This window comes from Bos indicus x Bos taurus, chromosome 18, assembly GCF_003369695.1.
Source record: "Bos indicus x Bos taurus breed Angus x Brahman F1 hybrid chromosome 18, Bos_hybrid_MaternalHap_v2.0, whole genome shotgun sequence".
Classification (NCBI taxonomy): domain Eukaryota; kingdom Metazoa; phylum Chordata; class Mammalia; order Artiodactyla; family Bovidae; genus Bos; species Bos indicus x Bos taurus.
In genome coordinates this window covers 17242094-17269642 of record NC_040093.1, presented here as the reverse complement: position 1 = coordinate 17269642, position 27549 = coordinate 17242094, and the positions used below count along the sequence as shown (strand labels likewise).

The 27549-nt window shown below is 53.0% G+C and overlaps 4 protein-coding genes and 1 non-coding gene across 7 annotated transcripts; 2 read left to right on the top strand and 3 right to left on the bottom strand.

The window, feature by feature from the left end:
* Positions 1-132: 132 nt before the first annotated feature.
* NFKBIB (NFKB inhibitor beta) lies at positions 133-10804 on the top strand. Its single transcript, XM_027515883.1, has 6 exons — positions 133-410; positions 8114-8219; positions 8301-8634; positions 9457-9545; positions 9636-9902; positions 10652-10804. Exons 1-6 carry the CDS (start codon positions 232-234, stop codon positions 10745-10747), a joined length of 1071 nt encoding a protein of 356 aa, XP_027371684.1. The 5' UTR covers positions 133-231; the 3' UTR covers positions 10748-10804.
* Positions 2661-2733, bottom strand: TRNAG-UCC. The gene has a single exon. It is a non-coding gene; the product is annotated as a tRNA-Gly (tRNA).
* Positions 10805-10883: 79 nt separating the features above from the next.
* On the bottom strand, positions 10884-15335 carry CCER2 (coiled-coil glutamate rich protein 2). The gene is made up of 6 exons (XM_027515887.1): positions 15189-15335; positions 13248-13469; positions 12955-12995; positions 12716-12803; positions 11865-12373; positions 10884-11222 (listed from the first exon to the last, which is right to left on the bottom strand). The coding sequence occupies exons 2-6, from the start codon at positions 13318-13320 to the stop codon at positions 11133-11135; spliced, it is 801 nt and encodes a 266-aa protein (XP_027371688.1). The 5' UTR covers positions 13321-13469; positions 15189-15335; the 3' UTR covers positions 10884-11132.
* Positions 15336-15863: 528 nt separating this feature from the next.
* SARS2 (seryl-tRNA synthetase 2, mitochondrial) lies at positions 15864-24913 on the bottom strand. The gene is made up of 16 exons (XM_027515880.1): positions 24627-24913; positions 22248-22343; positions 21451-21480; positions 20771-20911; positions 20635-20689; positions 20298-20361; positions 19950-20055; positions 19166-19213; positions 18597-18705; positions 18286-18331; positions 18109-18196; positions 17919-18028; positions 16813-16906; positions 16619-16711; positions 16441-16506; positions 15864-16341 (listed from the first exon to the last, which is right to left on the bottom strand). Exons 1-16 carry the CDS (start codon positions 24891-24893, stop codon positions 16198-16200), a joined length of 1557 nt encoding a protein of 518 aa, XP_027371681.1. The 5' UTR covers positions 24894-24913; the 3' UTR covers positions 15864-16197.
* Positions 24668-27161, top strand: MRPS12 (mitochondrial ribosomal protein S12). Of its 3 annotated transcripts, none has more exons than XM_027515888.1 (3): positions 24668-25146; positions 25645-25712; positions 26358-27161. In XM_027515888.1, the coding sequence occupies exons 2-3, from the start codon at positions 25664-25666 to the stop codon at positions 26726-26728; spliced, it is 420 nt and encodes a 139-aa protein (XP_027371689.1). In that variant the 5' UTR covers positions 24668-25146; positions 25645-25663; the 3' UTR covers positions 26729-27161. The 3 variants fall into 3 exon arrangements, with proteins under 3 accessions (XP_027371689.1, XP_027371692.1, XP_027371691.1); XM_027515891.1 differs by having other exon boundaries at positions 24898-25216; XM_027515890.1 differs by having other exon boundaries at positions 24905-25200.
* The last annotated feature ends 388 nt before the right edge of the window (positions 27162-27549 follow it).

Genomic DNA, 27549 nt, shown 5'->3' with positions numbered 1-27549 from the left:
GTAAAGGGCGCGCGGAATGAGTGGGAAAGGGTAGAGAGTCGCAGTCCATCTGAATACTCTGATTGGTCATGGTGTATAATAAGGGCGGGGCGCTTACTATTTAGCCGACTCTGATTGGATGAGTCCGGGGGCAGTGTTGGGGAATTCCCAGCAGGGCGGAAGCATCAGAATTCCAGGCAGAGCCCAGCGACTGGCGGGCAGCCGCTGGGGTCCCCTGAGGCTTTGGGGGCTATGGCCGGGGTCGCGTGTTTGGGGAAAGCTGCGGACGCCGATGAATGGTGCGACAGCGGCCTGGGCTCTCTGGGTCCGGACGCGGCGGCCCCCGGAGGACCTGGGCTAGGCGCGGAGCTGGGCCCGGGGCTGTCGTGGGCGCCCCTCGTTTTCGGCTACGTCACTGAGGATGGCGACACGTGAGTGAACCTTAGCCTGCCCCACCGAGCCTTAGGATCCCACATCTGATTCCCTGTTAGTCCCTGATACTGATTTTCCAACCTCTTAATCCTAAATCTGTCTTCTAATGCTTACTCTGACCTCTAACCCCCAAGTCTAACCCTTGATAAAATCAGTTTCCAAACTAGTTTTTATCATAACCCCGTCCTTTCTGAAACTCTGGTCCTCAGAGTTTCACATCCATTGATTGATTCCACATTCAAAGCTCAATTTGAGCTTCCTGACCCCAGTCCTGAGACCTATCTTAAAACTATAGCTCACAGGCTCCTTCTGACATCTCACCTCCAAATATGATCTTTGATCCTTAGCTCCTAATTTAGGAGCTTTAAATTTTGATTTCCAAAATTAACATTTGGCTTTTGACTCTAAGGTCCCACTTTCTGAGCACTGATCTTCGAATCCTACACTGAAAGAGAAAATGTAAACTCTGTGACAGCAAGGATTCATCTGTTAAACAAGTATTTATCTAGCACCTACAACGTTTCAGGCCCAGTTGTAGATGCTGGTGATAAGGCAGTGAAGAAAGCACAACTTATGCCTTGTGGAGCTTACATTCTAGTGTGGGAGTCTATAAATGGAAGGGCAGACAGACTGACAGAAAGGAAGAAAGGAACGGTGGGAGGAACAAAAAAGAAAGAGAAGGAAAGAAAGAAACAGAAAGCCGTATAGACACAAAGTAAGAAAGAGAGAGAAGGAAAGAGAGAAGAAACAGAAAAATGAAAGGAAAAAAATGGTTTGTCAGAAGACAGTAATTTCCTTGGTGAAAAATAAAGCAGGAAAGAATGAGATAAGTAGATTATCTGGGGAGAACATTCCAGGTAGAAGGAACAATGTCATAAAGACCTAATTGAGGGAATGTACCTGGGGTTTTTGTCTGTTGTGTTTACTGTTATAGCCCCAGTGACAGAACAGTGCCTGACCCATAGGAGGCACTCAAGAAACACCGATCTTCTCAAAGAACCAGCTGTGGTTTCATTTATTTTCTCTCTCTTTTTTTGCTTTCTGTTGTGTTTATCTCAGTTTTGACTTTCGTTATTTACTTTCTTCTGCTTACTTTGAGTTTATTTTTGTTCTTTTTCCAGTCTCTTAAGGTGAAAGCTGAGGTCATTGATTTGAGACCTTCCTATTTTTCTAATATAGGTTTCATGTAAATTTCCCAAAGTAGTGCTTTAGCTGTATCTCATCAATTCTAATGTGCTGTGCTTTCATTTCCACTTAATTCAGGATAGTTTCTAATTTCTCCTTTGATTTCTTCTTTGGGCGGTAGATTATTTAGGAGTATGTTATTTAGTTTCCAGATATTCCAAATACCTTCCTTTTATTGGTTTTTAGTTAAATTCTATCGTGCGTGCAGTTGAAAAGAATGTCCGTTATCTTGTCGTTCAGTGTAGTTCTTCAGATGTCAGTTAGAGGTTGTGTGGGTTTCTTTTCTAAAACTTTTATTTATTTATTTTTGGCTGTGCTGCGTCTTTCTTGCTGCCCACGGACTTTCTCTAGTTCCGGTGAGCCGGGGCTGCTCTAGTTGCCGTGTGAGGGCTTCTCATTTTGGTGGCTTCTCTGGTTGCGGAGCAGTGTCTCTAGGGCACAGGCGCAGTAGTTGCTGTGCATTGGCTTAGTTTCCCCGAGGCATGTGGGGTCTTCCCGGATTAAACATTGAGCCTGTGTTCCCTTGGCAGGTGGATTCTTGGGCACTAGACCACCAGTACGTCCTGTGCTGGTTTCTTTGGTTCTTCTCTTTTTCAAGTCTACTATATCCTTGCCGGTAATTTCTGTCTATTTGATCTCAGTTATTGAGAGTGGGATATTGAAATCTTCAATAATAATTGTGGATTTCCTTGTTGTTTTATCAGGTTTTCCTTCATGTGATTGGATGCTCTGTTATAAAGGGTGCAAATGTTTTTGGTTTATTGTGTCCTCTTCCTGAACTGACCTCTTTATCATTGTGAAATAATCTTCACTATCCTGGGTAATATTCCTTGCTCTGAAATCTACTCTCATTTTAAAAAACTCCTTCTTTCTTTTGACTGACAGGCGTTAGCATGGTATATCTTTTTCCATCTTTTTATTCTTAACCTACTTTTAAATTTATTTGAAAAGCTGTTACTTATAGGCATCATATAGTTAGGTTTTTCTTTTTTTTTTCTTTTTTTAATATTTATTTTTAATTTATTTGGCTGCATCGGCTCCTAGTTGCAGCATGTGGGATCTTGTTCCCTGACCAGGGATTGAACCCTGGCCCTCTGCATTGGAAGTGCAACGTCTTAACCACTGAACCATCAGGGAAGACCCTAGGTTTTGCTTTTTCATCCAGTCTGACAGCTTCTCCCTTTTTGAACATTTGTGTTTATTTAGCTGTTTATTTTTGGCTGCACTGGGTCTTGGTTGCTGCGCACAGGCTTTGTCTAGTTGTGGCGAGTGGCGTCTGCTCTCAGCTGTGCTGTGCAGGCTTCGCACGGTGCTGGTCTCTCTTGTTGGGGAGCACGGGCTCTAGAGCACACGGGCAGCTGTGGCATATGGCGTTAGTTGCCCCACAGCACATGGAATCTTCCCAGACCAGGGATCAAACCCATGCCCCCTGACTGCCAGTGCGTTGGCAGGTGGATTCTTAACCACTAGACCACCAGGGAAGTCCAGTGTCTACCTTTCAATTGGAGTGTTTAGACTATTTGTATTTAATTAATTATTGATATGGTTACGTCTGTCATCTCGTTATTAGTTTTCTGCTTATCTCTCCTTTGTTTACCTTTTTTTTCTGCCTTTTGGAATGAGCAAATTTTGTTCCATTGCATTTCTTTTTTCAGCTTGTTACCTTTTACTCATTATTTTTTATTTTAGTGGTTGCTGTGAAAGATAGGTTGGCAAACTGGTCTCCAGGCAAAATCCCGCCAGCCGCCAGCTTTTGTATGGCTGTGAGCTAAGAATGGTTTTTTACCTTTTTAACCGGTTGGAGCAAAGTCAAAAGAAGAACGTTTCATGGCAAGTGAAAATTACATGAAATCCAAATTTTAGACTCCATAAAGTAAGTTCTGTTAGAATCCAGCCGTGCCGCCCATTCATTTATCAATACATATCAATGGCTGCTTTTGTATCCTAACAGCACAGCTGAATAGTAATAGACAGACCATAGCATCCACTAAGCCTGAATTATTTATCTGGCCCTTTACAGAAAATGTTTGCTGACTCCTGCTTTAGGGCTTATAGTGGCCCGTGGGCTTAGTACACGCTCCCCAACCAGGGATCGAACCTGCGTCCCCTGCATTGGTGCGGCAGATTCTTAACCACTGGACCACCAGGGAAGTCCCCACTTTAGCTTTATTATGTGCCACCTTTACGTGCTGTTATGCTCCTTCTCATGACATAAAAGAACCTTAGAATTGTGTGTTTCCATTTGTCTCTTCCTGGCCTTTAGTGTGTTGTTGTCATAGACTTCCTTTATCCATGTATTCTAAACTTCAGACGTTGTTATTTTTGCTTAAACACTCATTTCTTTTTAAGACCTATCAAAAGATAGAAGATTTACATATTGAGAAAGAAAAAATCTTATGTACTTATCCATATAGTGACTGTTTTCAGTGTTCTTTACTCTTTGGTTTTCCATGTTTTTGTTTGATGTCATCTTCCTTTTTGCTTACAAGTGTCCTTGGACGTTTCTAGTGATGTGGGTCGGGTGGTGATGAGTTCCGCTAACTTCTGTGTAGTTGAAAGCATGTAATTTTGTCTCCGTCTTTGAAACATATTTTGGCTGAGTTAAAGAATTCTAGGTTGACAGCCTGTCTTTGAGTACTTTAAAGAAGTGGCTCCGCTGTGTTCTCTTGCATTATTTCCTTTGTGAAATCTGCTGTCATGCTTATTTTTATTCTTCTGTACTTAAGGTATCTTTTCCTCTGGCTGCTTTGAAGGTATTTGTCTTTATTGTTGGTTTCGAACAGAGTTTCCATGTTGGGCCCTGGTGTGTGTGTGTGTGTGTGTGTGTGTGAAGTTGCTCTCGCTGTATCCGCCTCTTTGCAACCCTGTGGACTGTAGCCCACCAGGCTCCTCTGTCCATGGGATTCTCCAGGCAAGAACACTGGAGTGGGGTGCCATGCCCTCCTCCAGGGGATCTTCTGACCCAGGGATCAAACTTGTGTCTTCTGCGACTCCCGCATTGGCAGGCAGATTCTTTACCGCTGAGCCGCTGGGGAAGCCCCATGCTTCCTTCAGTTACAGGTATATTGGGCTGCTTATATACAGATATATCCCATGGCTCACTGACGTTCTTTCCATTTTTAAATATTTCTCTTTGTTTTTTTTGTTTCATTCTGGACAGTTGCTGTTGTGAACTCCTGAAGTTTGCTAATCTATTTTCTGCAACATGTAACCTGTTGTTAATGCCATCCAGCATATTTTTCGTTTTAGGTGCTGTAGTGTTTTTTGTTATTTTTTAAAATATTTATTTATTTGCCTGCACCAGGTCTTAGTTGCAGCGTGTGGGATCTAGCTCCCTGATCAGCGATCGAACCCGAGCCCCCTGCATTGGGAGCACGGAGTCTTAGCCGCTGGACCACCAGGGAAGTCCCTGTGTCTGATCTTTTTCTTCGATTTGAGACGGGCATGAAACCTGGTCCATGCTACTTCTTCCTGGGAGGGAGTAGAAGTCCTACTTAGTAAACATTGGAGACTTCCCTGGTGGTCCAGTGGTTAAGACTCCTTGCTTCCACTGCAGGGGGCGAGGATTCCATCTCTGGTTAGGGACCTAAGATCCCACATGCCGCACAGTGCAGCCAAAAACAAAAAATGAAATAAAACACCAAAGAAACCAAAAATACCAAACCAAACCAAAGCAAAACAAAAAAACACATTGATTAAATAAATTTGCTGAATTAACTCTGACCTGACCCTTCCAGATTCCTGACAGCTGGTTCTAGAGCTGTGGGTCATCATGCTTCACACAGTGGGCCCTCCACGTTTGTTGAAGGAATGAATGCAAGAGTGCTTGTCCTCATAAGAAGGAAAACAAACAAACAACCCCTCCACCCACCAAAAAAACAAAACCCAGTTCAGTTCAGTTCAGTTGTTCAGTCGTGTCCGACTCTTTGCTACCCTATGAATCGCAGCACGCCAGGCCTCCCTGTCCATCACCAACTCCCGGAGCCTACTAAACTCATGTCCATAGAGTCTGTGATGCCATCCAGCCATCTCATCCTCTTGTCCCCTTCTCCTCCTGCCCGCAATCCCTCCCAGCATCAGGGTCTTTTCCAGTAAGTCAACTCTTCGCATGAGGTGGCCAAAGTATTGGAGTTTCAGCTTTAGCATCAGTCCTTCCAATGAACACCCAGGACTGATCTCCTTTAGGATGGACTGGTTGGACCTCCTTGTAGTCCAAGGGACTCTCAAGAGTCTTCTCCAACACCACAGTTCAAAAGCATCAATTCTTCGGCACTCAGCTTTCTTCATAGTCCAACACTCACATTCATACATGACCACTGGAAAAACCAAAGCTTGACTAGATGGACCTTTGTTGGCAAAGTAATGTCTCTGCTTTTGAATATGCTATCTAGGTTAAGTCATAACTTTCCTTCCAAGGAGTAAACATCTTTTAATTTCCTGGCTGCAATCACCATCTGCAGTGATTTTGGAGCCCCGCAAAATGAAGTCTGACATTGTTTCCACTGTTTCCCCATCTATTTCCCATGAAGTGATGGGACCAGATGCCATGATCTTTGTTTTCTGAATGTTGAGCTTTAAGTCAACTTTTTCACTGTCCTCTTTCACTTTCATCAAGAGGCGTTTGAGTTCCTCTTTACTTTCTGCCATAAGGGTGGTGTCATCTGCATATCTGAGGTGATTGATATTTCTCCCGGCAATCTTGATTCCAGCTTGTGTTTCTTCCACTCCAGTGTTTCTCATGATGTACTCTGCATAGAAGTTAAATAAGCAGGGTGACAATATACAGCCTTGACGTACTCCTTTTCCTGTTTGGAACCAGTCTGTTGTTCCATGGCCAGTTCTAACTGTTGCTTCCTGACCTGCATACAGGTTTCTCAAGAGGCAGGTCAGGTGGTCTGGTATTCCCATCTCTTTCAGAATTTTCCACAGTTTATTGTGATCCACACAAAGGCTTTGGCATAGTCAATAAAGCAGAAGTAGATGTTTTTCTGGAACTCTCTTGCTTTTTCCATGATCCAGCGGATGTTGGCAATTTGATCTCTGGTTCCTCTGCCTTTTCTAAAACCAGCTTGAACATCTGGAAGTTCACAGTTCACATATTGCTGAAGCCTAGCTTGGAGAATTTTGAGCATTACTTTACTAGCATGTGAGATGAGTGCAATTGTGCAGTAGTTTGAGCATGCTTTGGCATTGCCTTTCTTTGGGATTGGAATGAAAACTGACCTTTTCCAGTCTTGTGGCCACTGCTGAGTTTTCCAAATTTGCTGGCATATTGAGTGCAGCACTTTCACAGCATCATCTTTCAGGACTTGAAATGGCTCAACTGGAATTCCGTCACCTCCGCTAGCTTTGTTCGTAGTGATGCTTTCTAAGGCCCACTTGACTTCACATTCCAGGATATCTGGCTCTAGGTGAGTGATCACACCATCGTGATTATCTGGGTCATGAAGCTCTTTTTTGTACAGTTCTTCTGTGTATTCTTGCCACCTCTTTTTAATATCTTCTGCTTCTGTTAGGTCCATACCATTTCTGTCCTTTATCGAGCCCATCTTTGCATGAAATGTTCCCTTGGTATCTCTAATATTCTTGAAGAGATCTCTAGTTTTTCCCATTCTATTGTTTTCCTCTATTTCTTTGCATTGATCACTGAGGAAGGCTTTCTTATCTCTCCTTGCTATTCTTTGGAACTCTGCATTTGGATGCTTATATCTTTTCTTTTCTCCTTTGCTTTTCGCTTCTCTTCATTTCACAGCTATTTGTAAGGCCTCCTCAGACAGCCATTTTGCTTTTTTGCATTTCTTTTCCATGGGGATGGTCTTGATCCCTGTCTCCTGTATAATGTCATGAACTTCCATCCATAGTTCATTAGGCACTCTGTCTATCAGATCTAGTCCCTTAAATCTATTTCTCACTTCCACTGTATAATCATAAGGGATTTGATTTAGGTCATACCTGAATGGTCTAGTGGTTTTCCCTACTTTCTTCAATTTAAGTCTGAATTTGGTAATAAGGAGTTCATGATCTGAGCCACAGTCAGCTCCTGGTCTTGTTTTTGCTGACCGTATAGAGCTTCTCCATCTTTGGCTGCAAAGAATATAATCAGTCTGATTTTGGTGTTGACCATTTGCTAATGTCTATGTGTAGAGTCTTCTCTTGTGTTGTTGGAAGAGGGTGTTTGTTATGACCAGTGCGTTTTCTTGGCAAAACTCTTATTAGTCTTTGCCCTGCTTCATTCCGTATTCCAAGGCCAAATGTGCCTGTTACTCCAGGTGTTTCTTGACTTCCTACTTATGCATTCCAGTCCCCTACAATGAAAAAGACATCTTTTTTGGGTATTAGTTCTAAAAGGTCTTGTAGGTCTTCATAGAACCGTTCAACTTCAGCTTCTTCAGCGTTACTGGTTGGAGCATAGGCTTGGATTACCGTGTTATTGAATGGTTTACCTTGGAAATGAAAGCAAGCAAACCATAAAAAGAATACTTGACCTCTGCCTTCTGACCCTGGTCCTTGTCCTCAGGGCACTGCACTTGGCGGTGATTCATCAGCATGAGCCCTTCCTGGACTTCCTTCTAGGCTTTGCAGCTGGTACCGAGTACCTGGACCTGCAGAATGACTTGGGCCAGGTGAGCCGCCCGTGGACAGCGTAGGGCTTGGGGGCCAGGATTCTCAGTATGGCCCCTCATCCCTGCCTTCTGCTCCTGCAGACGGCCCTGCACCTGGCCGCCATCCTGGAGGAGGCGTCCGCGGTAGAGAAGTTGTATGCAGCAGGCTCCAGTTTGCTGGTGGCGGAGCGTGGAGGCCACACGGCGCTGCACCTGGCCTGCCGCGTGGGGGCCCACACCTGTGCTCGCGTGCTGCTCCAGCCTCGCCCCCAGCGCCCCAGGGGAGCCCCCAAAACCTACCTCGCTCAGGGCTCTGACCATACCCCTGACACCGACCACACCCCTATTGCCCTGTACTCTGAACCTGATGTGGAGAAAGAAGAGGATGAGAGTGAAGAGGACTGGAAACTGCAGCTGGAGGCTGAAGACTATGAGGGTGAGGGTCCCCAGTCACCATGAAGGGCCCAGGCTCCCAAGAAGAGCGAGGGCAGCTGGGTTCAGCTGGCTCTGGGCTCAGCTCTCCTGATGCAGAGCTTGGCTGCTTGGGAAATAATCCCAGTAATAATAATACTACTCAAGGGACCCAGGCATCAGGACCAAGGACGCCTGCTCAGCCCCAGGTTATTGAGAACCACAGGCCCCAGCCCACCTGGGACAAGGGAACTCAAAGGCAAGGCCCTCTGAAACTCTGGCGACTCAGGTTCCCAGAGGCTGATATCGGGGTTCAGGGACAGCCGTCTTCAGCCAGACCTCATGGGAAAATAGATTCAGCCGTCTTCAGCCAGACCTCATGGGAAAATAGATTCTGTCTACCCAGGGCCCTCGCATCAGAGTCTTAGCTACCCCGTCTCTAAGCCCAACTATTTAATACTTGGCACCAGACCCCCACCACAGGTGGAAGGTGAGGACCCAGGGTTCAGGGACCACCTCACCCCTCAAGGACATGGACCCAGGAATTTGGGGACCTGATTCTTTGTGAAGTAAGACCAAAGACTCAGGTCCCCTGTCCGAAGCCCCTGGGCTCTTCACCCCTAGCCTCCAGACAACCTCACAACCCAGGCATTGGCACTGCCAGCAAGTTCCAGATCACCTGAGACTTAGGGATTTGGGATACAGGGCCTCTTTGATATACCCAGGAATGCAGAAGTCAGACCCAAACTCCATCAACCTCAGGTCACCAAACCTTCCCTGAAGATAGTGGCATTGGGGGCCCAGTCCCCACCCCTCCATCATCTGACGTCGGTCACTCTGTCCCTAGGCCACACCCCACTCCACGTGGCTGTCATCCACAAAGACGCAGAGATGGTCCGACTGCTCCAGGAGGCAGGAGCCGACCTCAACAAACCCGTGAGCTGCCCTACGGAGAAGATGTGGCAGGGTGGGAGGTCGTCCCCGCGTGGGGCAGGGCCCCAGTGACCTCTCTGCTGCACCCCTCAGGAGCCCACCTGTGGCCGGAGCCCCCTGCACTTGGCTGTGGAGGCCCAAGCAGCTGACGTACTGGAGCTTCTCCTGAAGGCCGGTGCTGACCCCGCCGTCCGCATGTATGGTGGCCGCACCCCACTCGGTAGTGCCATGCTCCGGCCCAACGCCATCCTCGCCCGCCTCCTCCGTGCTCATGGAGCCCCAGAGCCCGAGGACGAGGACAAGCCTGGCCCCTGCAGCAGCAGCAGCAGCAGCAGCGACAGCGAGAGCGGGGATGAGGGCGTGAGTCAGGAGAGAGCGGGCAGCCCAGCTGGGGGGCCAGGGTAAAAGCGGGCAGGTGGAAGGGGGAGAGGAGACATTGTGCAGCTCACTGAGACCCGCTGATGTTGGGGCTGCTCTGATTAGAGAGCTCAGGCAGCCATGCAGGCAGTATCAGGGGAGACCTGGACAGGGGTGGTGGGGAGAGCTCAGGCACCAGCCGGTGAGAAGTGAAGGCAGTGGCAGAGGCAGAACTCAAGCGGAGAGAGAGATAAAACCTCGGTCGTAGTGGTTGGTAAACATAGGCAGCAGAGGATGGCTGCAGGAGATTTTTTTCGGGGAGCAAGAGCGGGAGAACGCAGGCTGTGGGAAGGTGACCTTGGGCAGCAGTGATTCGAACACTGGCAGCAGTGGGGAACGACCTCAGCCAGTGGTGAAGGGGCTTCCTTGGAGAGCCCAGTCAGCGAGACATGACTGTGGGCAGGGGTTGTCGCTGACTGGCAGGGGTTGAGGAATTTGGGTAAAGGGAGAGGGAAGTGGGGCAGAGGGGGAGACCCTCCTGCGGCGGCTGAAGGACTGGCGAGGCTGCGGGCCGGGAGAACACAGGTGACCTTGGAAGAGGTGGTGAGAGAACTAGGAGGTGGGATTTAGACTTAGGAGCGGGGACCTCGGGCTTCGACGCAGCACCCGGTTCCCACGGTGGGTGGGGGAACTTGGGCAGTGGGCAAGGTGGCAGCTGCCTGAGCCCCTCTGCCTGGCCCCTCTGCCCCCAGGATGAATACGATGACATCGTAGTCCACAGTGGCCGGAGCCCCAACCAGCTACCTCCCACCCCAGCGTCAAAACCGCTCCCTGACGACCCCATCTGACTTAACTGTTAATAGTTTCCAATTTAATAAAATGTCAGTTCCGATAACCAGTGACTAGATCAGCAGTCGCCTTCCCAGGCCTCCAGGTGGTTCCTGAGCCCCTGTCCCTCTAAAATCAAGTGCGATGCCATCAGCCTTGGTTTTCTCTGTGCTTTATTCACTCGGGGTCGGGGGTTGGAACGGGTTAGGGCATCTGGGCTGTGTCCTGAGTCAGGCGGAGCCCAGCCCCTCCACCCAGCTCAGACTTGGCCCCTCAGGCCTGGTTTCAAGGCACACCCTTCTCCCCACTCCTGCTGGTTGGGGAGCAGGGTGGGGTGATAGGTTGGGGGTCAGCGGTACTAAGCTGTATGGGGTGTGTGGGAGGAGGAGGACGTGAGGTCAGGGGTCAGCCCCCCCTCCTGAGCTCCTCTCGCAGCATCTCCGTCGCCTTCTTCAGCTCATCGCTCATGTGCTCCAGCCGCTCCACATCGTGCCCCTGGTGGCAACAGAAATGGGGTCTCAGCACCCACCTTCAAAGGCAGGCCACCTCAGTGGTTGTCCACAAACGTGGGCCAGGTCAGTTCACACAGTGGCAACCGCAGCGGTCTCCTTGGTCATCGTGGACTACAATGGTGACCCCGCTGGTTGACCCTGGAAGAGTCACGTGGGCTAACATGGCCAGCGGTGAGGCCCACGGTGTCTGCCATAGCCAGTGCGGCAGACGGAGGGCTAGCACAGGCGCTCACCTTGGATGCCATGACCCATCTGTGAGGTGAGGGCCATTTCTGTCACTGCTGTTGATCGTGGTGACAGCTCTACTCTCCACGACCCACCAGTGGTGTCCGCCTATGGCCCAGTGAACTGGGCACAGCCGCTACTTTTCATGGGGCCAACACACTGGTCACAGACCAGCAATGGTAGCTAACTCTGGCGCTTCTGGGCAATAAGGGTGGCTTCTTGGTTGCTGTATGGGGAGTAGGCATGGAAGCCCTCCTGGTCAGGTGAAGGCCCCGCTTAGGTGTTGCTACCTACTCCTTGTGTCAGCCTATTCATGGTGGATGTTGCTGTTGGTGACTACTTGGAAGGATGTCCACTGACATCTGGTCTACCCTGCTCCCCCATTGCCGCCTCCACTCACCTGCCTGTCTGAAGCCTCTTCCTTCTCCTCCTGCTGGGGCTCGGCTTCTGGCTGGCGGGAGTGGTGGCGGTCCTCACGTCTCTCTCCGCCCGCCTCGACCCCCTGCCACAGGCTGCGGCCCTCGCCCAGCACCTGCACTCCCTTCTCCTCTGCCTCGAACTGGGCCGTCTCCTCATCGCTGGCCTGCTCTGCCACCTGCTTCTGGGGGCCCCTGCCGCCCTCCAGACGCTTCTTCCACAGGCCCTCCAAGGTCTCCACGGGCCCCCTCTTCTTTTCTTCCTCTTTCTCCTCTTCGTGGTCCTGGTGGAGCCGGCTGTGGAGCTGCTCACGGACAGCCTGTTCCCGCACCTCAGACTTGTGGGTCCTTTCTGCTGCCTCCTCCTCCTCTTCCTCGTCCCTCACCTCCTGACTAGACCTCATCTTCCCAGCCTCTGGCTTTTTAAAATCCCCAAGCAGTAGGCCATTATCTTCAGTGGACCGACAGCCATAGGGCTCTGTCTCACACATTTCTGATGGAAAGAGGGGATGTTCTCTGTGCAGCTAATCAGGAGACAGACCTAGAGGAGTTCCGGGGGGTGGGGTGCCCGAGGTCCCCCAGGTGACAGCCCACACCTGGGAGAAGAGGGTCAGTACCGGGAGACACTCTGCCCCCATCCTGTACCCTTGCAGGGAGCCCCAAGGGTGGGGCTGTGGGCCAGGCTCCTTCAGTCTGGACATGCTTAACGGTGCCATGCCAGTCCAGACAGTGGCGCTGGGATGAGAAGGGGATGCCACTGCCTCGAGGCAGCCCTGGGCAGACCCCTGGTGGGGCGGGGGCTCCTAAGAGGAACTGGAGCTTGAGCCCCCCTTACCTCTGTGGAGGAGAGCCAGGCAGGGGCCTCGCCTCACCTGGCCCAGCGTCAGCACTTCTGTGACCACCTCTGCCAGACAGCGCGTCAGCTGGGGGTGAAGGATGAAGGGTCAGAGGGGAGATTGAGGGCAATGCAGATGGGGAGAATGAGAACGTAGGAGGGTTGGAAGGGAGATGGAGATGGTGGAGGGGGCTGGGGTCCCAGGGAGATGAGGTGGGGTGAAAGGCCACAGTCCTTACCTCCTCCTTGGAGGGTCTGGGTGCCAGGGGAGCTGCAGTGGCTGTGGGGGAAGGAGGTGGGTGCTGGGCTCGGACCCTGGGCACTGTCCCTGGTGCTGATTCCAGTTCCAAGGTCGTCCCGGTACCCACAAGTCCACTCCCCCAGCCACCTGCCAGGGGCACTGGCTCTACTTGGAAGCTCAGTCAGGAAAGCTCTAGTCTGGCCCCACTGGGTGCACTGTCCCCATTCCTGGTCACCTGAGTCCCTGCTCCCCCAGCTGGCTGCTGAGTTTGCCCTGATCTCTGGCACTCACCAGCCCCCAGCAGCAGCGCCAGCAGAGCAGGCAGCAACAGCAAGAGCAGCATGGTGGACCCTTGGCGCTGCATGGTTGGGCGTCCAGACCAGGGTCCTTGGCGCTGTGTGGCCGGGGTGGCAGCTCCTTATAACCCGCACCTGCCCTCCCCCGTTGAGTAGCCCCCACAGGGGAGGAAGTGATGTCACCGCCTCCCCCTCGCCGCCTGAGGCAGGGCAACAGCTGTGGGGCAGAGAGAGACCTGTCTGAGACCCTCAATTATTCATGGGGGCCCACTGCCCTGCACCCTCCTCTCCAGCTTCCAGCCCCTGAATGCCTGCTTGGAAGGTGAGGGCTTCTCTTCCCACATAAACAGGGTCTGACTGGGGCTTCCCTGGTGGCTCAGACAGTAAAGAATCTGCCTGCAATGCAGGAGACCCGGGTTCAATCCCTGGGTCAGGAAGATCCCCTGGAGAAGGGAATGGCTACTCACTTCAGTATTCTTGCCTGGAGAATCCCATGGACAGAAGCTGGCTATAGCCCACAGGGTCACATAGAAGTGGACATGTTAGCATGAGCTTAAGGCCCCGCTGGGAGGTTACAGACCATCCTCAGGCAATGCCTTGCCTTCTGGAAAGCAGGTCTCATAAACCTACTTCCTCAGAGTTGTAACTGGGCCCCACCTGAGTTGCAGCTCCTCTGCTACCAGCAGTGCAGCCCTGGGACAACTGCTTCATCCAACCTGTTAACTCACTTGTGAAACGGGGCTGGTGACAACCTATTCCACAGCTGATGGGGAAGATTAAAGTGATGCACATACATATTAGCTTGGGCAGTGCCTGGCATGGAGAACTACACGGGCCCGGGCTCCTTCATCCAGTAATTTTTCTTGGACACACACTATATGTCCAGTCCTCTTCTAGACACTGGGGCTACAACAGAGAATGAGGCTACGGGCAAACCTCCCTGGCCTCTTGGAGTGGACATTTGAGAGGGGAAGACAGACAACACTCAAGGAAGGAGGAGGGACTTCCATGGTGGTCCAGCGGTTAAGAACCCGTCTTGCAATGCAGGGGACACGGGTTTGACCCCTGGTCGGGGAACTAAGTCCCACATGCCCCGGGGCCAACCAAGCCTTCGAGGCAACTTCTGAAGTCCACCTGGGCTACAACTGGGGAATCCGCGCACCACGATGAAAGATCCTGCATGCTGGAAGTAAGATCAACGCTGCAACTAAGACCAGAGGCTGCCGAATTAAAAAAAAATCTGCCTTCTAATGTTCCAATGCAAGGGGTGTGGGTTTGATTACTGATCAGGGAACTAAGATCCCACATGCCATGGGGCAACTGAGCCCTTGTGCTCTGGAGCCTGCGTACCACACCTAGGCAGAAGCCTCCGCACTGCAACCAAGATCCGACACAGTCAAAAAATATTAAAAAAAAAAAAGGGGGGGGGGCAAGGAGGAAATGGCTGTGGCACATCACAGGAGCATGGCAGCTACAGCCTGGGGTTTTTGGCCAGGCTAGTCAGGGGAGCCCTCTCTGAGGAGGTGACATTTGGGCTAAGACCTGAAGGATAAAATGCAGGCAATCTCACAAGATTTAGGGGGAAGAACAGCTAGGATAGGAAAGAGTCGAGCAAGTGCCTGAGTTGGGATTGAGTCTGAGCGAACAGGCAGGCAGGTTGGAGGGCTGGCCAGAGCACAACAGGGAAGAGGCCATCAGAAAGGAAGGAGGGAGGCAGTTCCCGGGGGCCCCGGTGACAACTTGTCCTTCCCTCCCAGGGAGATGGAGCCACAGGAGGGCTCTGAGCAGGGAGGCACATGACCTGATGCAGTTGCCCACAGGGTCCCTCTGGCTTTGCGTGGGGGGGCAGAAAGCAAGAAGAGGCTGCTACGATACAGGACAGCGGACGAGACAGCAAAGGCAGGATTTGGGAATTTTTTTTTTTTTTAAGATTTACTTATTTTTGGCTGCACTGCGTCTTCATTGCTGCATACAGGCTTCCTCTGGTTGTAGAGAGTACAGGTTCTAGGCACGCAGGCTCAGTGGTTGCAGTTCTTGGGCTCCAGAGCTTGGGCTCAGTAGCGGTGGAGTACAGCCTTAGTTGTTCCATGGCATGTGGGATCTTCCATGAACTTGTGTCCTCTGCATTGGCAAGTGGATTCTTAACCACTGGGCAACCAGAGACCCCCTGGAAATATTTTGGAGGAGGAGCTGCCAGGGTTTGCTGAAGGATGGGATGTGGATGTGAGAATAGCCTAGGATGACTTGAAGTGCTGCAGTTGGAGGAGCTGCGAAAGCAGTTCCAGGTATGGAGATGGGGGCTCCAAGGGGAGGAGTGGGTTCTGGCTTCACCGAGTTCAGGCTGCTTCCCGCCCCACCTGGGGCTGGGGACCGAGGCGGAAGGTTGGGTGTGAGGTACCACTTATCCCAGGGTCAGGGGAGAGGCCTCAGCATCCTCTTGGTTCCCTCAGTGACCCCCAAGCTACCCTCTACATGCTCCGGGGGTGCTGGACACTTCTGGCATGGTCCCTGCAGCCACAGACCCCTGGATGGTTCAGCACCTCTGAGAAACTGGCCAGCATCCTGGCAAGTCGGCCAGGCCACCTCCCTCACTCACAGACCCACACAAGCCTTTGTTCTGACCATTTATTAGGGAACCTTCTCTTAATCACTGAGGGTGGGAAGAAGGAAGGAGGCATGGAGGCCTCCTCTCCCTCTCCTCTGCCCTCCCCCAGACCTCCAAGTCCCCTTGGAGGAACCACTGCTTCTCACTGCAGGCTGGGACCCCCAATGACAACAGGGTCTCTGACTGATCCCCAGGAACCCTGGAGTCCAGAGGCCCAGGTGGGGAGTGGACATGAAGAAGGTAGATGTCGGGACAGACTCAGGACACCAGGTCCCAGGGGCCAGGGACCCCTAAGCTCCAGGAAGTGGTGACAACCCTACTGGCCAACAAGGATGAGTCCTCAGCTCGAGGCAGGCTGGCCCGGGAGCCTGGGCTTCTGGGGCTGGTTGGGGCCGATGTACTGGAGAGGCACGTGGGTGGGGGTGGTGATCCGATCGGTGCCGAGGTAGGGCTGGAGGGCAGGGGGCACGAGCACTGAGCCGTCCTGGGGAGAGAGCAGGCCTCAGGCGGCTGCCCAGCCGGCCTTCCAGCCTCCGGCCCCCGCCTCCCACCATGGGATCCTCCCGCCGCCCCCGCCCCTCACCTTCTGCTGATAGCTCTCCAGGAGGGCGATGAGGAGACGAGGGACAGCACAGCCCGTGGCATTCACCTGAGAGGAGGGGACGCTCAGATCCAGGCTCCAGTGGGCCCAGGGGAGGGGCTGCAGTGGTGGGTCTCCGGCATGGGGGTGCAGGGCAGGGCGGGCAAGGGTGTGGGCTCACCGTGTGTGCGAACTGCAGCTCCCCGGCCTCGGTCTGGAACATGATGTGTAAACGGCGGCTCTGGAAGTCCGTGCAGTTGGAAGCACTGGTGACCTGGGCGTGGGGGTTGGGGTGGGCTGAGACGATGGGCTGTGGGGAGCAGTGAGGGGGGTCCTCTTTCCCACCCTGAGGGCCCCGCTGGACAGGGGGCTCACCTCACCGAACCGGCCTCGCCCTGGCATCCAGGCCTCAATGTCGAACTTGCGGTAGGCGGGCAGGCCCAGCTCCTGTGTGGGCATGTCCAGGACTCTGCAGCCCCGGAGAAAGACAGGGCAAAGGGCAGTGGGTGAGAGGTGGGGGGGTGGGGTGCAGTGGGAGGTGATGGAAGGGTAGGAAGCCCCAAAAGAGGGAAACGGAGGTAATAAAGAGATGACGGTGGCAAAGGGGACGAGATGGCCAAGACACCGGGCTGTTTGTTCACCAGGGCTCTTCTTCCTTCTATAGATAGCAACAGCACCCCCAGATTTCTGTAATGGGTCACTCAGAAAAAAGTCCACCCTCCTCAGCCTCTCCTGAAAATGTGTGACTGACAGGGTGAGCGAGGCGGTGGGGCTCGCGCCGTCCGGTCACCCCCTTAGAGGGAAGGGGTGTGCCCTCTCCCCAACCTCCCCTTCCCACTGGAAGGTAAAAAGCCATCCTGGGGCTTCCCTGGTGGCTCAGTGGTTAAGAATCCACCTGCCAATGCAGGGAACATGGCTTCGATCTCTGATCCAGGAAGATCTCACATGCTGTGGAGCAGCAGAGCACACGCGCCGCAACTACTGAGCCTGCGCTCTGGAGCCCGGGAGCTGCTACCACTGAACCCTCGCATTTCAACTATGGAAGCCTGAGCTTCCAGAGCCCATGCTCCACGAGAGAAGTCACTGCAAGGAGAAGCCCGCACACGGCCACTGGACAGCAGCTCCCGCTCGCTGCGACTGGAGAAAAGCCCGCACAGCAGTGAAGAGCCAGCACCACCAATAACAACAATAAGTAAACAAAACAGTATCTTAAAAAGCCATCTTGGACTAGGCAGATGAGACAGCATGCTAGGGTCGGGGAGTCACAGGAGGGAAGGGAGCTTGTCTTGACACTGGACTTGATAGATAGACATCCTATATACAATCCTAACACGGGCAAAAGGGGGCAGGGGAGAAGAGGCGGTGAGGGTTTTCAAGATGGGGGAGCGCCCAGCCAGCCTTTCCCTCCTCCCCAACCCCTCACCCTCTGTCCCCAACCCCAGACCCCACCATCCATCTCAGCCCCTGGCCCCTCCCCGCACCGGAAGTGCAAGCCCAGCTCTGTCAAGATCTCCATCTGAAGGGACAGGAACTCCTCCAGCAGCTCTGAGCTCTGCTCCAGCCCGGGGCCTGTCACCCCAAACATCTCCACCTGGGGCAGGGCGAGGGGCACAGGAGTCAGGAGGCACTAGGCTGTTGGGGTGTCCCCGCCACAGTCCTAGCTATGCCAACCTTGGTGAAGTGGTGTACTCGATACAGCCCCCACGGCTCCTTCCCCGTGTCTGTTTCCGCCCGGTAGCAGGTACTGGAACAAACCATCCTGGTGGGGGGTGGGGTGGGTAAGTGGGGTCAGGGAGAGGACAGGGGATGTCACAGGTGGGGACAAGTTCTACAGGAACAAGGCATCACCTGATTGGCAGGTCCCTGAAGGCCACGGAGTGGTCCATGAAGTAGCCTGGGAGGAGAAGGGGACAGAAGGGGTCAGCCAGGGCCACCATCCATCCATCCACAGGAAACCTTTGTGGGAATTAGAAAAGGTGTCCCTTCTGGCAGACACAACCTCATGTCAGGACACGTGGCTGAACAACCTACACAACTGTACGCATAGGCCCTGGGCGTGCAGCCATCACCCCCGGGATGCTCCTGGCTGCCCCCTTTCCCTCCCGCGCCGAGGACCTGAGGGGCTCTCGCCCTGCTCTGGCCCCCAGGTGTGCTCTCACCTGCAAGTCCTACCTCCGCTGTCCCGGCCAGATTGAGGTCTTCAAAGCGGGAGGGGTCGATGTTGTAAATTTGGGATGGTTTGGCATTTGGTGTCATCCCACAGCCTTCCTGGGGAGGAGGCCAGAGGACAGGTAACCTTGGGGGGCCCCATTCTGTCATCATATCCCCTGCTCCTCCCCTGGAAGGAAGGGAAGCACCCTGCATGCATGTGCGTGCTCAGTCACTCAGCCATGCTGACTCCTTTGACCCCATGGACTGCCGCCCGCCAGGCTCCTCTGTCCACGGAATTTTCCAGGCAAGAAGACTGGAGGGAGTTGCCATTTCCTCCTCCAGGGGATTATCCTGACCCAGGGATCAAACCCACAGCTCCTGCATTGGCAGGCGGATTCTTTACCACTGAGCCGCCTGGGAAGCCCCAGATTCACCCTGAGTTCCCTATTATGACGCGACCCCTTCAACCCAACCCCAGGGCAGTTTCTTCAGTGGAGACAGGCTGGTCTTGCTGCCTGGGGCCCCCATAACATGGCCTGACACATGGCTGGGCATGGGGAACGGAGTCCTCACTTACAAACACAACTCCTCGGAGAAGGTCTGGCACCGTCATGGGGGTGAAGCCCTGGGAAGGGGTAGGGAAGGGGTGAGGAGCACAGCCAGGACCCCCACCAGACCCCAAGCTCAGGCCTGAAGAACGGACACTGCAGAGGGGACTAACAGCTCCCCCGTGTCACTCTGAAGCCCATTCCACTGGAGAGGACACTGAGGCAGGCCCGAGCAGTGGGCATGGAGCTGGCCCTGGGTGCTGGGGCCCTGTCACTGGGGCCTCCCGATGTCCTCACTCAGGTTACCATACAGGGTAGTGGAGGTGTAGTTCTCCGTACAGATGTGACTGTGTCCCCCACCAGTGAACACCCTCTGTGACTCCCAGTGCCCTCAGGACAGTCCGGGTCCCTCACTGTGACCAGCGTCCCATTGGTCGCTGCATGACCAGCCCTCAGCCCTTGCCGACCCCCCCAGTCTCAGCAGACACTGTTCTTTCCCCAACACTCGCTGTCCACTGCAGGCAGGCAGTGAGGGCCAATGGTGACAGGTGCAGGCTCTCGGGCGAGCCCCACACGTGAGCCAGAGGTCCTGGACAGTTCCTCCCTCTCCAGGCCTCAATTTCTCCATCTCTAAAGGGGACAGTAACAGCACGCTCCTCTTAACGCTGCCCTAAGAATGAAGTATGCCAATGATACACATAAGCTCTGAAAACAGTGACTGGAGTAGAGGCACCCCCTCCTCTCCACCTTGAGCCTTTGGAGCTCAGCGTCGATGCCACCCCCTCCAGGCAGCCCTCCCATCCTGGCCCATACCCGGTGGATGAGCTTGTTGAGTGTGAAGTTGACCAGGCCGTGCTGCAGGAGGGCCCCAGCCCCGCGCAGGTAATAGGAGCGGTGGCCAGACACATGGGACAGGCGCCTGGGAGACAGATGGGCAGACAGGTGGGGGCCTGTAGGCCGGGGCTGGTGGGGGAAGAAGGGGGACTCTAGCACCCCGGGGCAGAGGCCCAGCTGCCAGGCGGGAGGCCGGTCATCAAACATTCATGCCGGGCGAGGCCCTGGTGGTTCCACATCCCATGCTGAGCCCAGTGAAGTGGAGCCGGCAGCCAGCTGCTGGGGTGGGGGGTTGCTGAATGGCAGGGTCTGGGAGGGGGGGCTCACTTCTGACGGATGATGTCGAGTTTCTCGGCTATTTCCAGGTGGCCCCGGGGTTGGAAGGAGAAAGCTGTATATGGATGAAAAGCAATGGGGTAAGAGGAGAAGAGACAGGGAACAGGGGATAGAGAGAAAGAGGATTAGAGAGACAGTGGGGGAAGAGGGAGGGAGAGAAAAGGAGAGAGAGGGGAGGAGAAAGAGCCAGACACACACACACACACAGGAACACACACACACGAGACAGTGTGAGAAAGCCCAGGGCTCTACAGGCTCCGGCCACAGTCCCAGACCCCAGGAGCCCCCGCCCTCAGCCTGGGGTCCCCCAGCCTGGGCTATGGCCTACCTGGCTTGTCTCCAACCACATGGAGCACGCGGGCCTGGCTTTCGTCCCCGACAGGCTGTGGGAAACAGTGGGTGTCAGAGGGAAGGTGGCGCCGGACAGGGCCCTGGCCTCCCCTGCCGCCCGGCGAGGTGCTCACCACGTCTGGGTGGGTCTGGTTGGGCAGCCTCAGTGCCCGCAGGTAGAACTGCTCTTCGAGCTGGGCCTCCTTGGGGTAGAGGAGTGTGAGCTGCTTCCGGATCTCCCGGCCACGTGCCCGCAGACTCTGATATTGGGGGTCCTGGGAACGGGACACGTGGGGTCAGCCCAGGAGAGGGTGGGGTCCTGGCTAGGATAACCTCTGTGGTGGACTTTGTTGCTTCTTCTTCAGGCTCAACATCCTGAATTTCCTTTCAGGAACCTCCCCTCACCACCTCGTGGCACGTCCACAAGGACATGCCTCTGGCTTGGCCTACTAGAACATTCCATTGCTTGGCCAAAGTGATTGGCTTAAAGACAGGCACGTGATCCAAGACAAACTCATGACAATCAGCCCCAGGGCTTTGTCTGGAAGTATCAAGAAAATGGTCCTCTTTGCACCAAACCTTGTCTTCCGTGCCCTCAAGGGGAGAAAGCTGAACCAAATATGGAGGAGCCAGGAGCTGGATCCAGCTGTACCTGAAGCCAGGATTTTTATGAATCAACACAGCCTGTTGTTATTTTTCTTACTCTTACTTGAGTTACGTTTTCCATCACATACAATGGAGACTGTATGACTGATAATGGTTATCTGTGCTGCCCACCCCCGATCAGGGACAGGATATCAACTCTCTGTAGTACCTGCTGCACTTGACTGTTGTCCTGGTTTACCTGGTAGAAAAGAGATGAGGAGGTGATTAGAGTGATGGAGTTGGGGATGAGGGGGAGGGGAAAGAGGGGTGAAAGGGCAGGGCTAGGGGATCTGAATTCCTTGCTCTGCCAGTGCCTGGCTGGACCCTCCTCCACCCTGTACCTCAGTTTCTCTATTAGTAAAACTGGGAGGAGGCAAGATAACATAACAGCAATCACACCCTGTAGCTCAGTTTAGTGCTGCCTCATGTCTAGCCATGGGCAGAGGACTCTCAGATGATCCTTTTTCTTCATAACCCCCACTATAAGGTTCGTATCAATGTGATTCCCATTTTGTTGATGAGAAAACTGAGACTCGGAATGGTAAAGTCTATGAGCATGCACATGGAGGCCTGACACCAACGGTCTTTGATGCTCGGAAACTTCTGTGTTCCTGAGCACCAGGGAATGCAGCAGAACTGGGTCTGAAAGTTGGGTGCCAACCAGAGTGTGCTCTTGGGCAAATCTCTTCCCCTCTCCAAGCCTTGGTATCCTGGTCTGTGAAATGGGCTGAGGGCAGGAGCTCCCCAGTCAGGCTGTTGCATGGTGTCCCCCAGATGATGAGCTAGGGACTTCCCTGGTGGTCCAGTGGTTAAGAATCAGCCCCAGGGATGCCTGGGCCCTGGACGCTTGTGGTGTGAGACGATGAATGTCCATATCCTTCAAACTCCTGAAACTGGGTTTCCCGTTACCTGTAGCCAGAGGCATCTTGCTGCCAGCCCCACACCTGCTCAGGACCCCGTGCTCACCACCAGGGCCCGCACTGCCTCTGTCACAGCCTCCTTCTCCTCCTCCAGGCTCCGGATCTGTTCCCGCAGCTGCCTCAGCTCCTGCCATGTTGAGATCTGGGATAAAATATACATAGAATTTTGCACATTAACTGTTTTTTAAGTGTACATTTCAGTGGCATTAAATACATTTATATTGTGCTAGCATCACAACTACCCATCTCCGGAACCACTGAACCTTCCCAAACTGAAACTGTACCCATTAGACATTCCTGCACCTGCCAACTACCATTCTATATTCTGTCTCTGTGGATTTGACTGAGACAAATCCAGAAGCCTCACAGAACTGGAATCACACAGTGCTTGCCCTTTTGCGACTGGCTTACTTCACCTAGCATAACGAATTTAAGATAAATCCATTTTGCAGTATGGGCTTCCCAGGTGGCTCAGTGCTAAAGAATCCACCTGCCAATGCAGGAGACACAGGGGTCGGGAAGATCCCCTGGAGGAGGAAATGGCAAGAAATGGCAACCCACTCTAGTGTTCTTGCTGGAAAATCTCATGGACGGAGGAGGCTGGCAGGCTACAGTCCATGGAGTTGCAAAGAGGCAGACATGACTGATCAGCTGAGCACTCACATTGTAGCATGTGTCGGAATTTCCTTCCTTTTTAAGGCTGAATGTTATTCCATTGCAAGTATTTACCACATTTTCTTACAAGATTCTTTTTGATGTGGACCATTTTTAAAGTCTTTATTGTACTGGTCACAGTATTGCTTCTGTTTCACGTTTTGGTTTTTGGCCTCAGTGCTCGTGGGGTCTTAGGTTCCTGGCCAGGGATCGAACCTGCATCCCCTGCTTTGGACCATGAAGTCTTAACCACTGGATTACCAGGCAAGTCCCTACCACATTTTCTCTATCCATTCATTGATTAGTGGACACTTGGGTTACTTCCACCTTTTGGCCACTGTGAATAATGCTGCTATAAACACGAACATACAGGTAGGTATCTGTTTGAGTCCCTGCTTTTCTTTTTTTTTTTGGGGGGGGGGTATGTACTCAGAAGTGGGATTGCTGGATTACATAGTAATTCTATGTTTAATTTTTTGAGGAACTGCCATATGTTTGTTTCTTTTTAAATTAGCTTCTCTGAGCCTTAGTTTCCCCTCTGTTAAAATTGTGGATATAATGGCACCCATCTCATAGGGTTGCTGTGAAACTTAAAGGGGACTCATCTGCATAAAGCACTTATACTAGATTGGATGTATGGGTTGGGGGGGGCGGTCCAAGAGAGGACTGGGAGGATTTGGGGTCCCCATCACCCCCAGCATTTCAACAGAGTCTAGAAATATGGCAATTCCAGTCCTAGTTCACCAGCATGTAGTGTTATGTATGTGCTGGCCTTATGAGTAGTAGCACAGTATGAATGTGTGTGTTAGTTGCATAGTCGTGTCCAACTCTTTGCAATGCTATGGACTGTAGCCCACCAGGCTCTTCTGCCCTTCTCCAGGGAATCTTCCCGACCTAGGGATCAAGCCTGGGTCTCCTGCATTACAGGCAGATTCTTTACCGTCTGAACCACCAGGGAAGCCCAGTAGTATGATTATTAATATTCACTGCCTTATTCTCAACATCAGGTACAGAACATACGCACTCCCTAAATATGTTCAAAAACACATTCGTTCATAAAATAACACTACTTAACTGCCTGATCGGAGAAGGCAATGGCACTCCACTCCAGTAGTCTTGCCTGGAAAATCCCATGGACGGAGGAGCCTGGTAGGCTGCAGTCCATGGGGTCGCTAAGAGTCGGACACGACTGAGCGACTTCACTTTCACTTTCATGCATTGGAGAAGGAAATGGCAACTCACTCGAGTGCTCTTGCCTGGAGAATCCCAGGGACGGGGGAGCCTGGTGGGCTGACGTCTATGGGGTCACACAGAGTCGGACACGACTGAAGCGACTTACCAGTAGCAGCAGCAACTGCCTGATACTTGTGGGGTAAGTGCAAAACTCTTCCTCTCACTCCCCAAAGGCAAGGGTCTCCCCTTACCCACTGATTCATATCTCTGTTCCCCGTTTTCCTTTGTGGCTTTACCATAAGCCTGGCAAGAGGCCTGAGCACAAAGGACGCGGGAAGACAGTGAGTTCCCAGCACGCTTTATGGACTAGGAGCATGATGGCTATATGGACAGTAGGGCCTTAGCACTCCGTGGTATCCGACACGTACCTAGGTGCCAGGCACAACACATTGGCTAAACTGGGAAGGAATTAAAATTCTTGCGATCAGAACGCCCCCTGCGGGACAGTATCTTGTAAGCCCATTTCGTCCGTAAAGCGAACAGCCAATAGGCAAAGCGGACCGGCCCCGCGGTGGTTGGGCCGCGCAAGCGCACTCACGATGCCGGGCAGATCCTTAGACCGCAACTCCCCCTTGCGGAGATCCAGCGCGCGCGCGGCATCTTCCGGGTATGCGCACAGTGATTCCATATCCAGCAGAGGGAGCGCGCTGTAGCCCTCACGCGCGTGTTCGTACAGGAGGTTCCGGTCCTGTCTCTCCGTAGCGAAACTTCTCTTGAAGCTCTGGTTACAGACACAGCCTCCTCGAAGCCGCAGGCCCCGACCAGCTACTAGAGGACCCAAGCGCCGCACTATGGACGCAGCCATCTTGGAAGGCGGACAAGGAGTCACGCACCCCCCTCGTCCCGCCCACTACTCATTTAGACCAATTACAAAGCTGCTGTTCTGCTCGAGACTAGCCAATCAGACCCTGGGAGGGGTGAAGCCCTTCTATGCCTCAAAAAAACACAATTCAATGAGAACAGTTGCCCGAGATTGACACTATCGTTGTCCAATCGTTCTCTGTTCCCCGCAGATCGAGCTAGAGATCGGTTTCAGCGTGTCGGCGGACCGGGCTAGGGTCGGTAAAGTCTACGGAGCTCGAGTTCTCCAAACCTCCGGGGTCTCCCCTCAGGTTCCCGTTTTATTCTGTATGTGAGCAGAGACTGTTGGCTCCCCGAGAGCTTATTCAGTGCAAGCCTAAACTTACGGAGGGACTTTCTCTTAGCAGCGTTAGGGGTTGCGGTTATACGGTAGAGGAAATTGCTTAGATTTGACCGGAAGGCTAAATAGGGAGGGTGGGGGAGAATTGGGGCTTCCATTGTGGCTCAGCTGGTAAAGAATCCGCCTGCAGTGTGGGGCACCTGGGTTCGATCTTTGGGTTTGGAAGATGCCCTGGAGAAGGGAAAGGCTGCCCACTCCAGTATTCTGGCGTGGAGAATTCCATGACCTGTATAGTCCATGGGGTCACAAAGAGTCGGACACGACTGAGTGACTTTCATTTCACTAAATAGGGAGAGTTGGGGAGAATTTGGACCCTACCCCAATGAAGGCCACTTTATCTTATCCCCTTATACAGGGACTCTGCAGGCGGTGGGATGTCTTGGTCCGGCCTTCTCCGTGGCCTTAGCATGTCCCTAAATTATGGTAAGTGGGGGGCTTGGGGTTCCTCTGGGTGGGAATTTGGCTCTTCATCGGACTGAGATGGAGCCATAGGGAGGCTCTGAGCAGGGGAGGAATGTATCTGACCCAGTGTCCACAGGGTACCTCTGGCTGCATGTGGGGAGCAGACAGTAGAAATAGGGAGACCTGGGAGGAGGAGGACAGGAGAGTCCAGTGAGAATCAAGGGTAGACAGGACCAGGGTGGATGCTGTGGAGGAGGAAGGGGATTCCGATCAGTTGTGAAGTCTCAGTTGACAGAATCTGCTCATGGGGATGGAAGTGGGGTGACAGGGGGAGTAACACGGCCCAGAGACCAGCCTCCCCCCCACCTCAGAGGGTGGCTGTGGGGCGGTGTGTGTTAACGTAGATACGAGGCATAGAACAGTACAGGACACAGTGGAAACCTGTAAGTTAATTCTTACGAAATGCTTAAAAAAGAACCCGACACATGGTGATTGCTCCATAAATGTTATTAATATTACTCTCAGCCATGAGTACCTCCAGCCATAAACAAATATAGCCCTGGGAAGTACTTGGAACGGTGCCTCAAACAAAAGAGCGAGTGGCTGATGCTGTTATCTGTTCGCTGGGATAATAATCTCTCTTCCGCCCTCCTGGTGTCTCTCCAGGCCTAGCCCTGGCCCCCCGGCCTTGGGGCACGCGTCCCATGGCCACCCTGAACCAGCTACACCGTCGGGGCCCCCCGAAGTTTCCGCCTTCGAAACCAGGCCCGACGGAGGGCCGGCCACAGCTGAAGGGTGTGGTCCTGCGCACCTTTATCCGCAAGCCCAAGAAGCCCAACTCAGCCAACCGCAAGTGTTGCCGCGTGAGGCTCAGCACTGGCCGGGAGGCCGTCTGCTTCATCCCTGGAGAGGGCCACAACCTGCAGGAGCACCACGTGGTCCTCGTACAGGGCGGCCGCACGCAGGACCTGCCGGGTGTCAAGCTCAAGGTCGTGCGCGGCAAGTACGACTGTGGCCACGTGCAGAAGAAGAAGTGACTGTGGGGACCCGGTGGGTGGATCATCACTCAGAACTTTCTTTCCCTTGGTGCACCTGCAGTGCCCTGAGGAAGCAAGTCCAGCTCTAGAAGTAGCTGGTCTGGGTTCAAAGCCCAGCCCAGTGGACCCTTAACCCATAGGGGTCCTGGGCGCCCCTCTCTCAACACCGTTGGCTTCCATGCTGGCTCCAACAACCTCTTCTGCTGGGACAAGACTCTGTACTGCCATCTTCTGGGGAGGGGTTGCAATAAAGACCCCAGCCCCCAAGGTTTGTGACCTGAACCCTCTTGTGTGGTATTCACCCTCTTTGTGGTCTTGGCAACTGGACATCCCCCGGCCTCAATTTCCTTCACCAGAAAAAAAATAACTCCGCTCACAGTATCCCCTCTGTTGGATTTGGTGACGATTAAACCAGATGCTTTTACGTGTATAATAGCACGTGCAGTGACCGCTGTTACAAGCTTTGGAATCAGGTGGGCAGCGCTGAGGTCCAGTTCCCCTTCCTTCAGGCCAAGGGCCTGGACATGAAAGCCCTCCTGTCAAGCTTCCTCATCTGAAAAGTGCCAGTAATTGTAACATTGGCAGCAAAAGGGTGTTGCTGGGATTGGTTGGCGTGCATGGCTCTGCTCAGACACACACACCTGTGTTCAAATCCTACCTCCTCTGCCTCTTCCTTGCTCTGTGACTCTGGGTATATTTGTTCCCCACTCTGGCTCCATTTCCATGGCACTGAGAGTGATGCGGACCTCACCTGATCATGTGCTTGGCCAGGTTAGAGTTTTTTTTTCTCTGTTTTTTGGCCACACCACGCTGCATGTGGG

Coding starts and splice junctions, on each gene's coding strand:
- NFKBIB (XM_027515883.1), top strand. CDS start 232: ATGGCCGGGGTCGCGTGTTTGGGGAAAGCTGCGGACGCCGATGAATGG. Junction 8,220..8,300: donor TGCAGAATGACTTGGGCCAG/GTGAGCCGCCCG, acceptor CTGCTCCTGCAG/ACGGCCCTGCACCTGGCCGC. Junction 9,903..10,651: donor GCGAGAGCGGGGATGAGGGC/GTGAGTCAGGAG, acceptor CTCTGCCCCCAG/GATGAATACGATGACATCGT.
- CCER2 (XM_027515887.1), bottom strand. CDS start 13,320: ATGCAGCGCCAAGGGTCCACCATGCTGCTCTTGCTGTTGCTGCCTGCT. Junction 12,996..13,247: donor GGCGCTGCTGCTGGGGGCTG/GTGAGTGCCAGA, acceptor CTTCCCCCACAG/CCACTGCAGCTCCCCTGGCA. Junction 12,804..12,954: donor CCAGACCCTCCAAGGAGGAG/GTAAGGACTGTG, acceptor CTTCACCCCCAG/CTGACGCGCTGTCTGGCAGA.
- MRPS12 (XM_027515888.1), top strand. CDS start 25,664: ATGTCTTGGTCCGGCCTTCTCCGTGGCCTTAGCATGTCCCTAAATTAT. Junction 25,713..26,357: donor TAGCATGTCCCTAAATTATG/GTAAGTGGGGGG, acceptor GTGTCTCTCCAG/GCCTAGCCCTGGCCCCCCGG.
- SARS2 (XM_027515880.1), bottom strand. CDS start 24,893: ATGGCTGCGTCCATAGTGCGGCGCTTGGGTCCTCTAGTAGCTGGTCGG. Junction 20,056..20,297: donor CTCGACATCATCCGTCAGAA/GTGAGCCCCCCC, acceptor TCTGTCTCCCAG/GCGCCTGTCCCATGTGTCTG. Junction 18,197..18,285: donor TTCAGGGACCTGCCAATCAG/GTGATGCCTTGT, acceptor ACCCCCCACCAG/GATGGTTTGTTCCAGTACCT.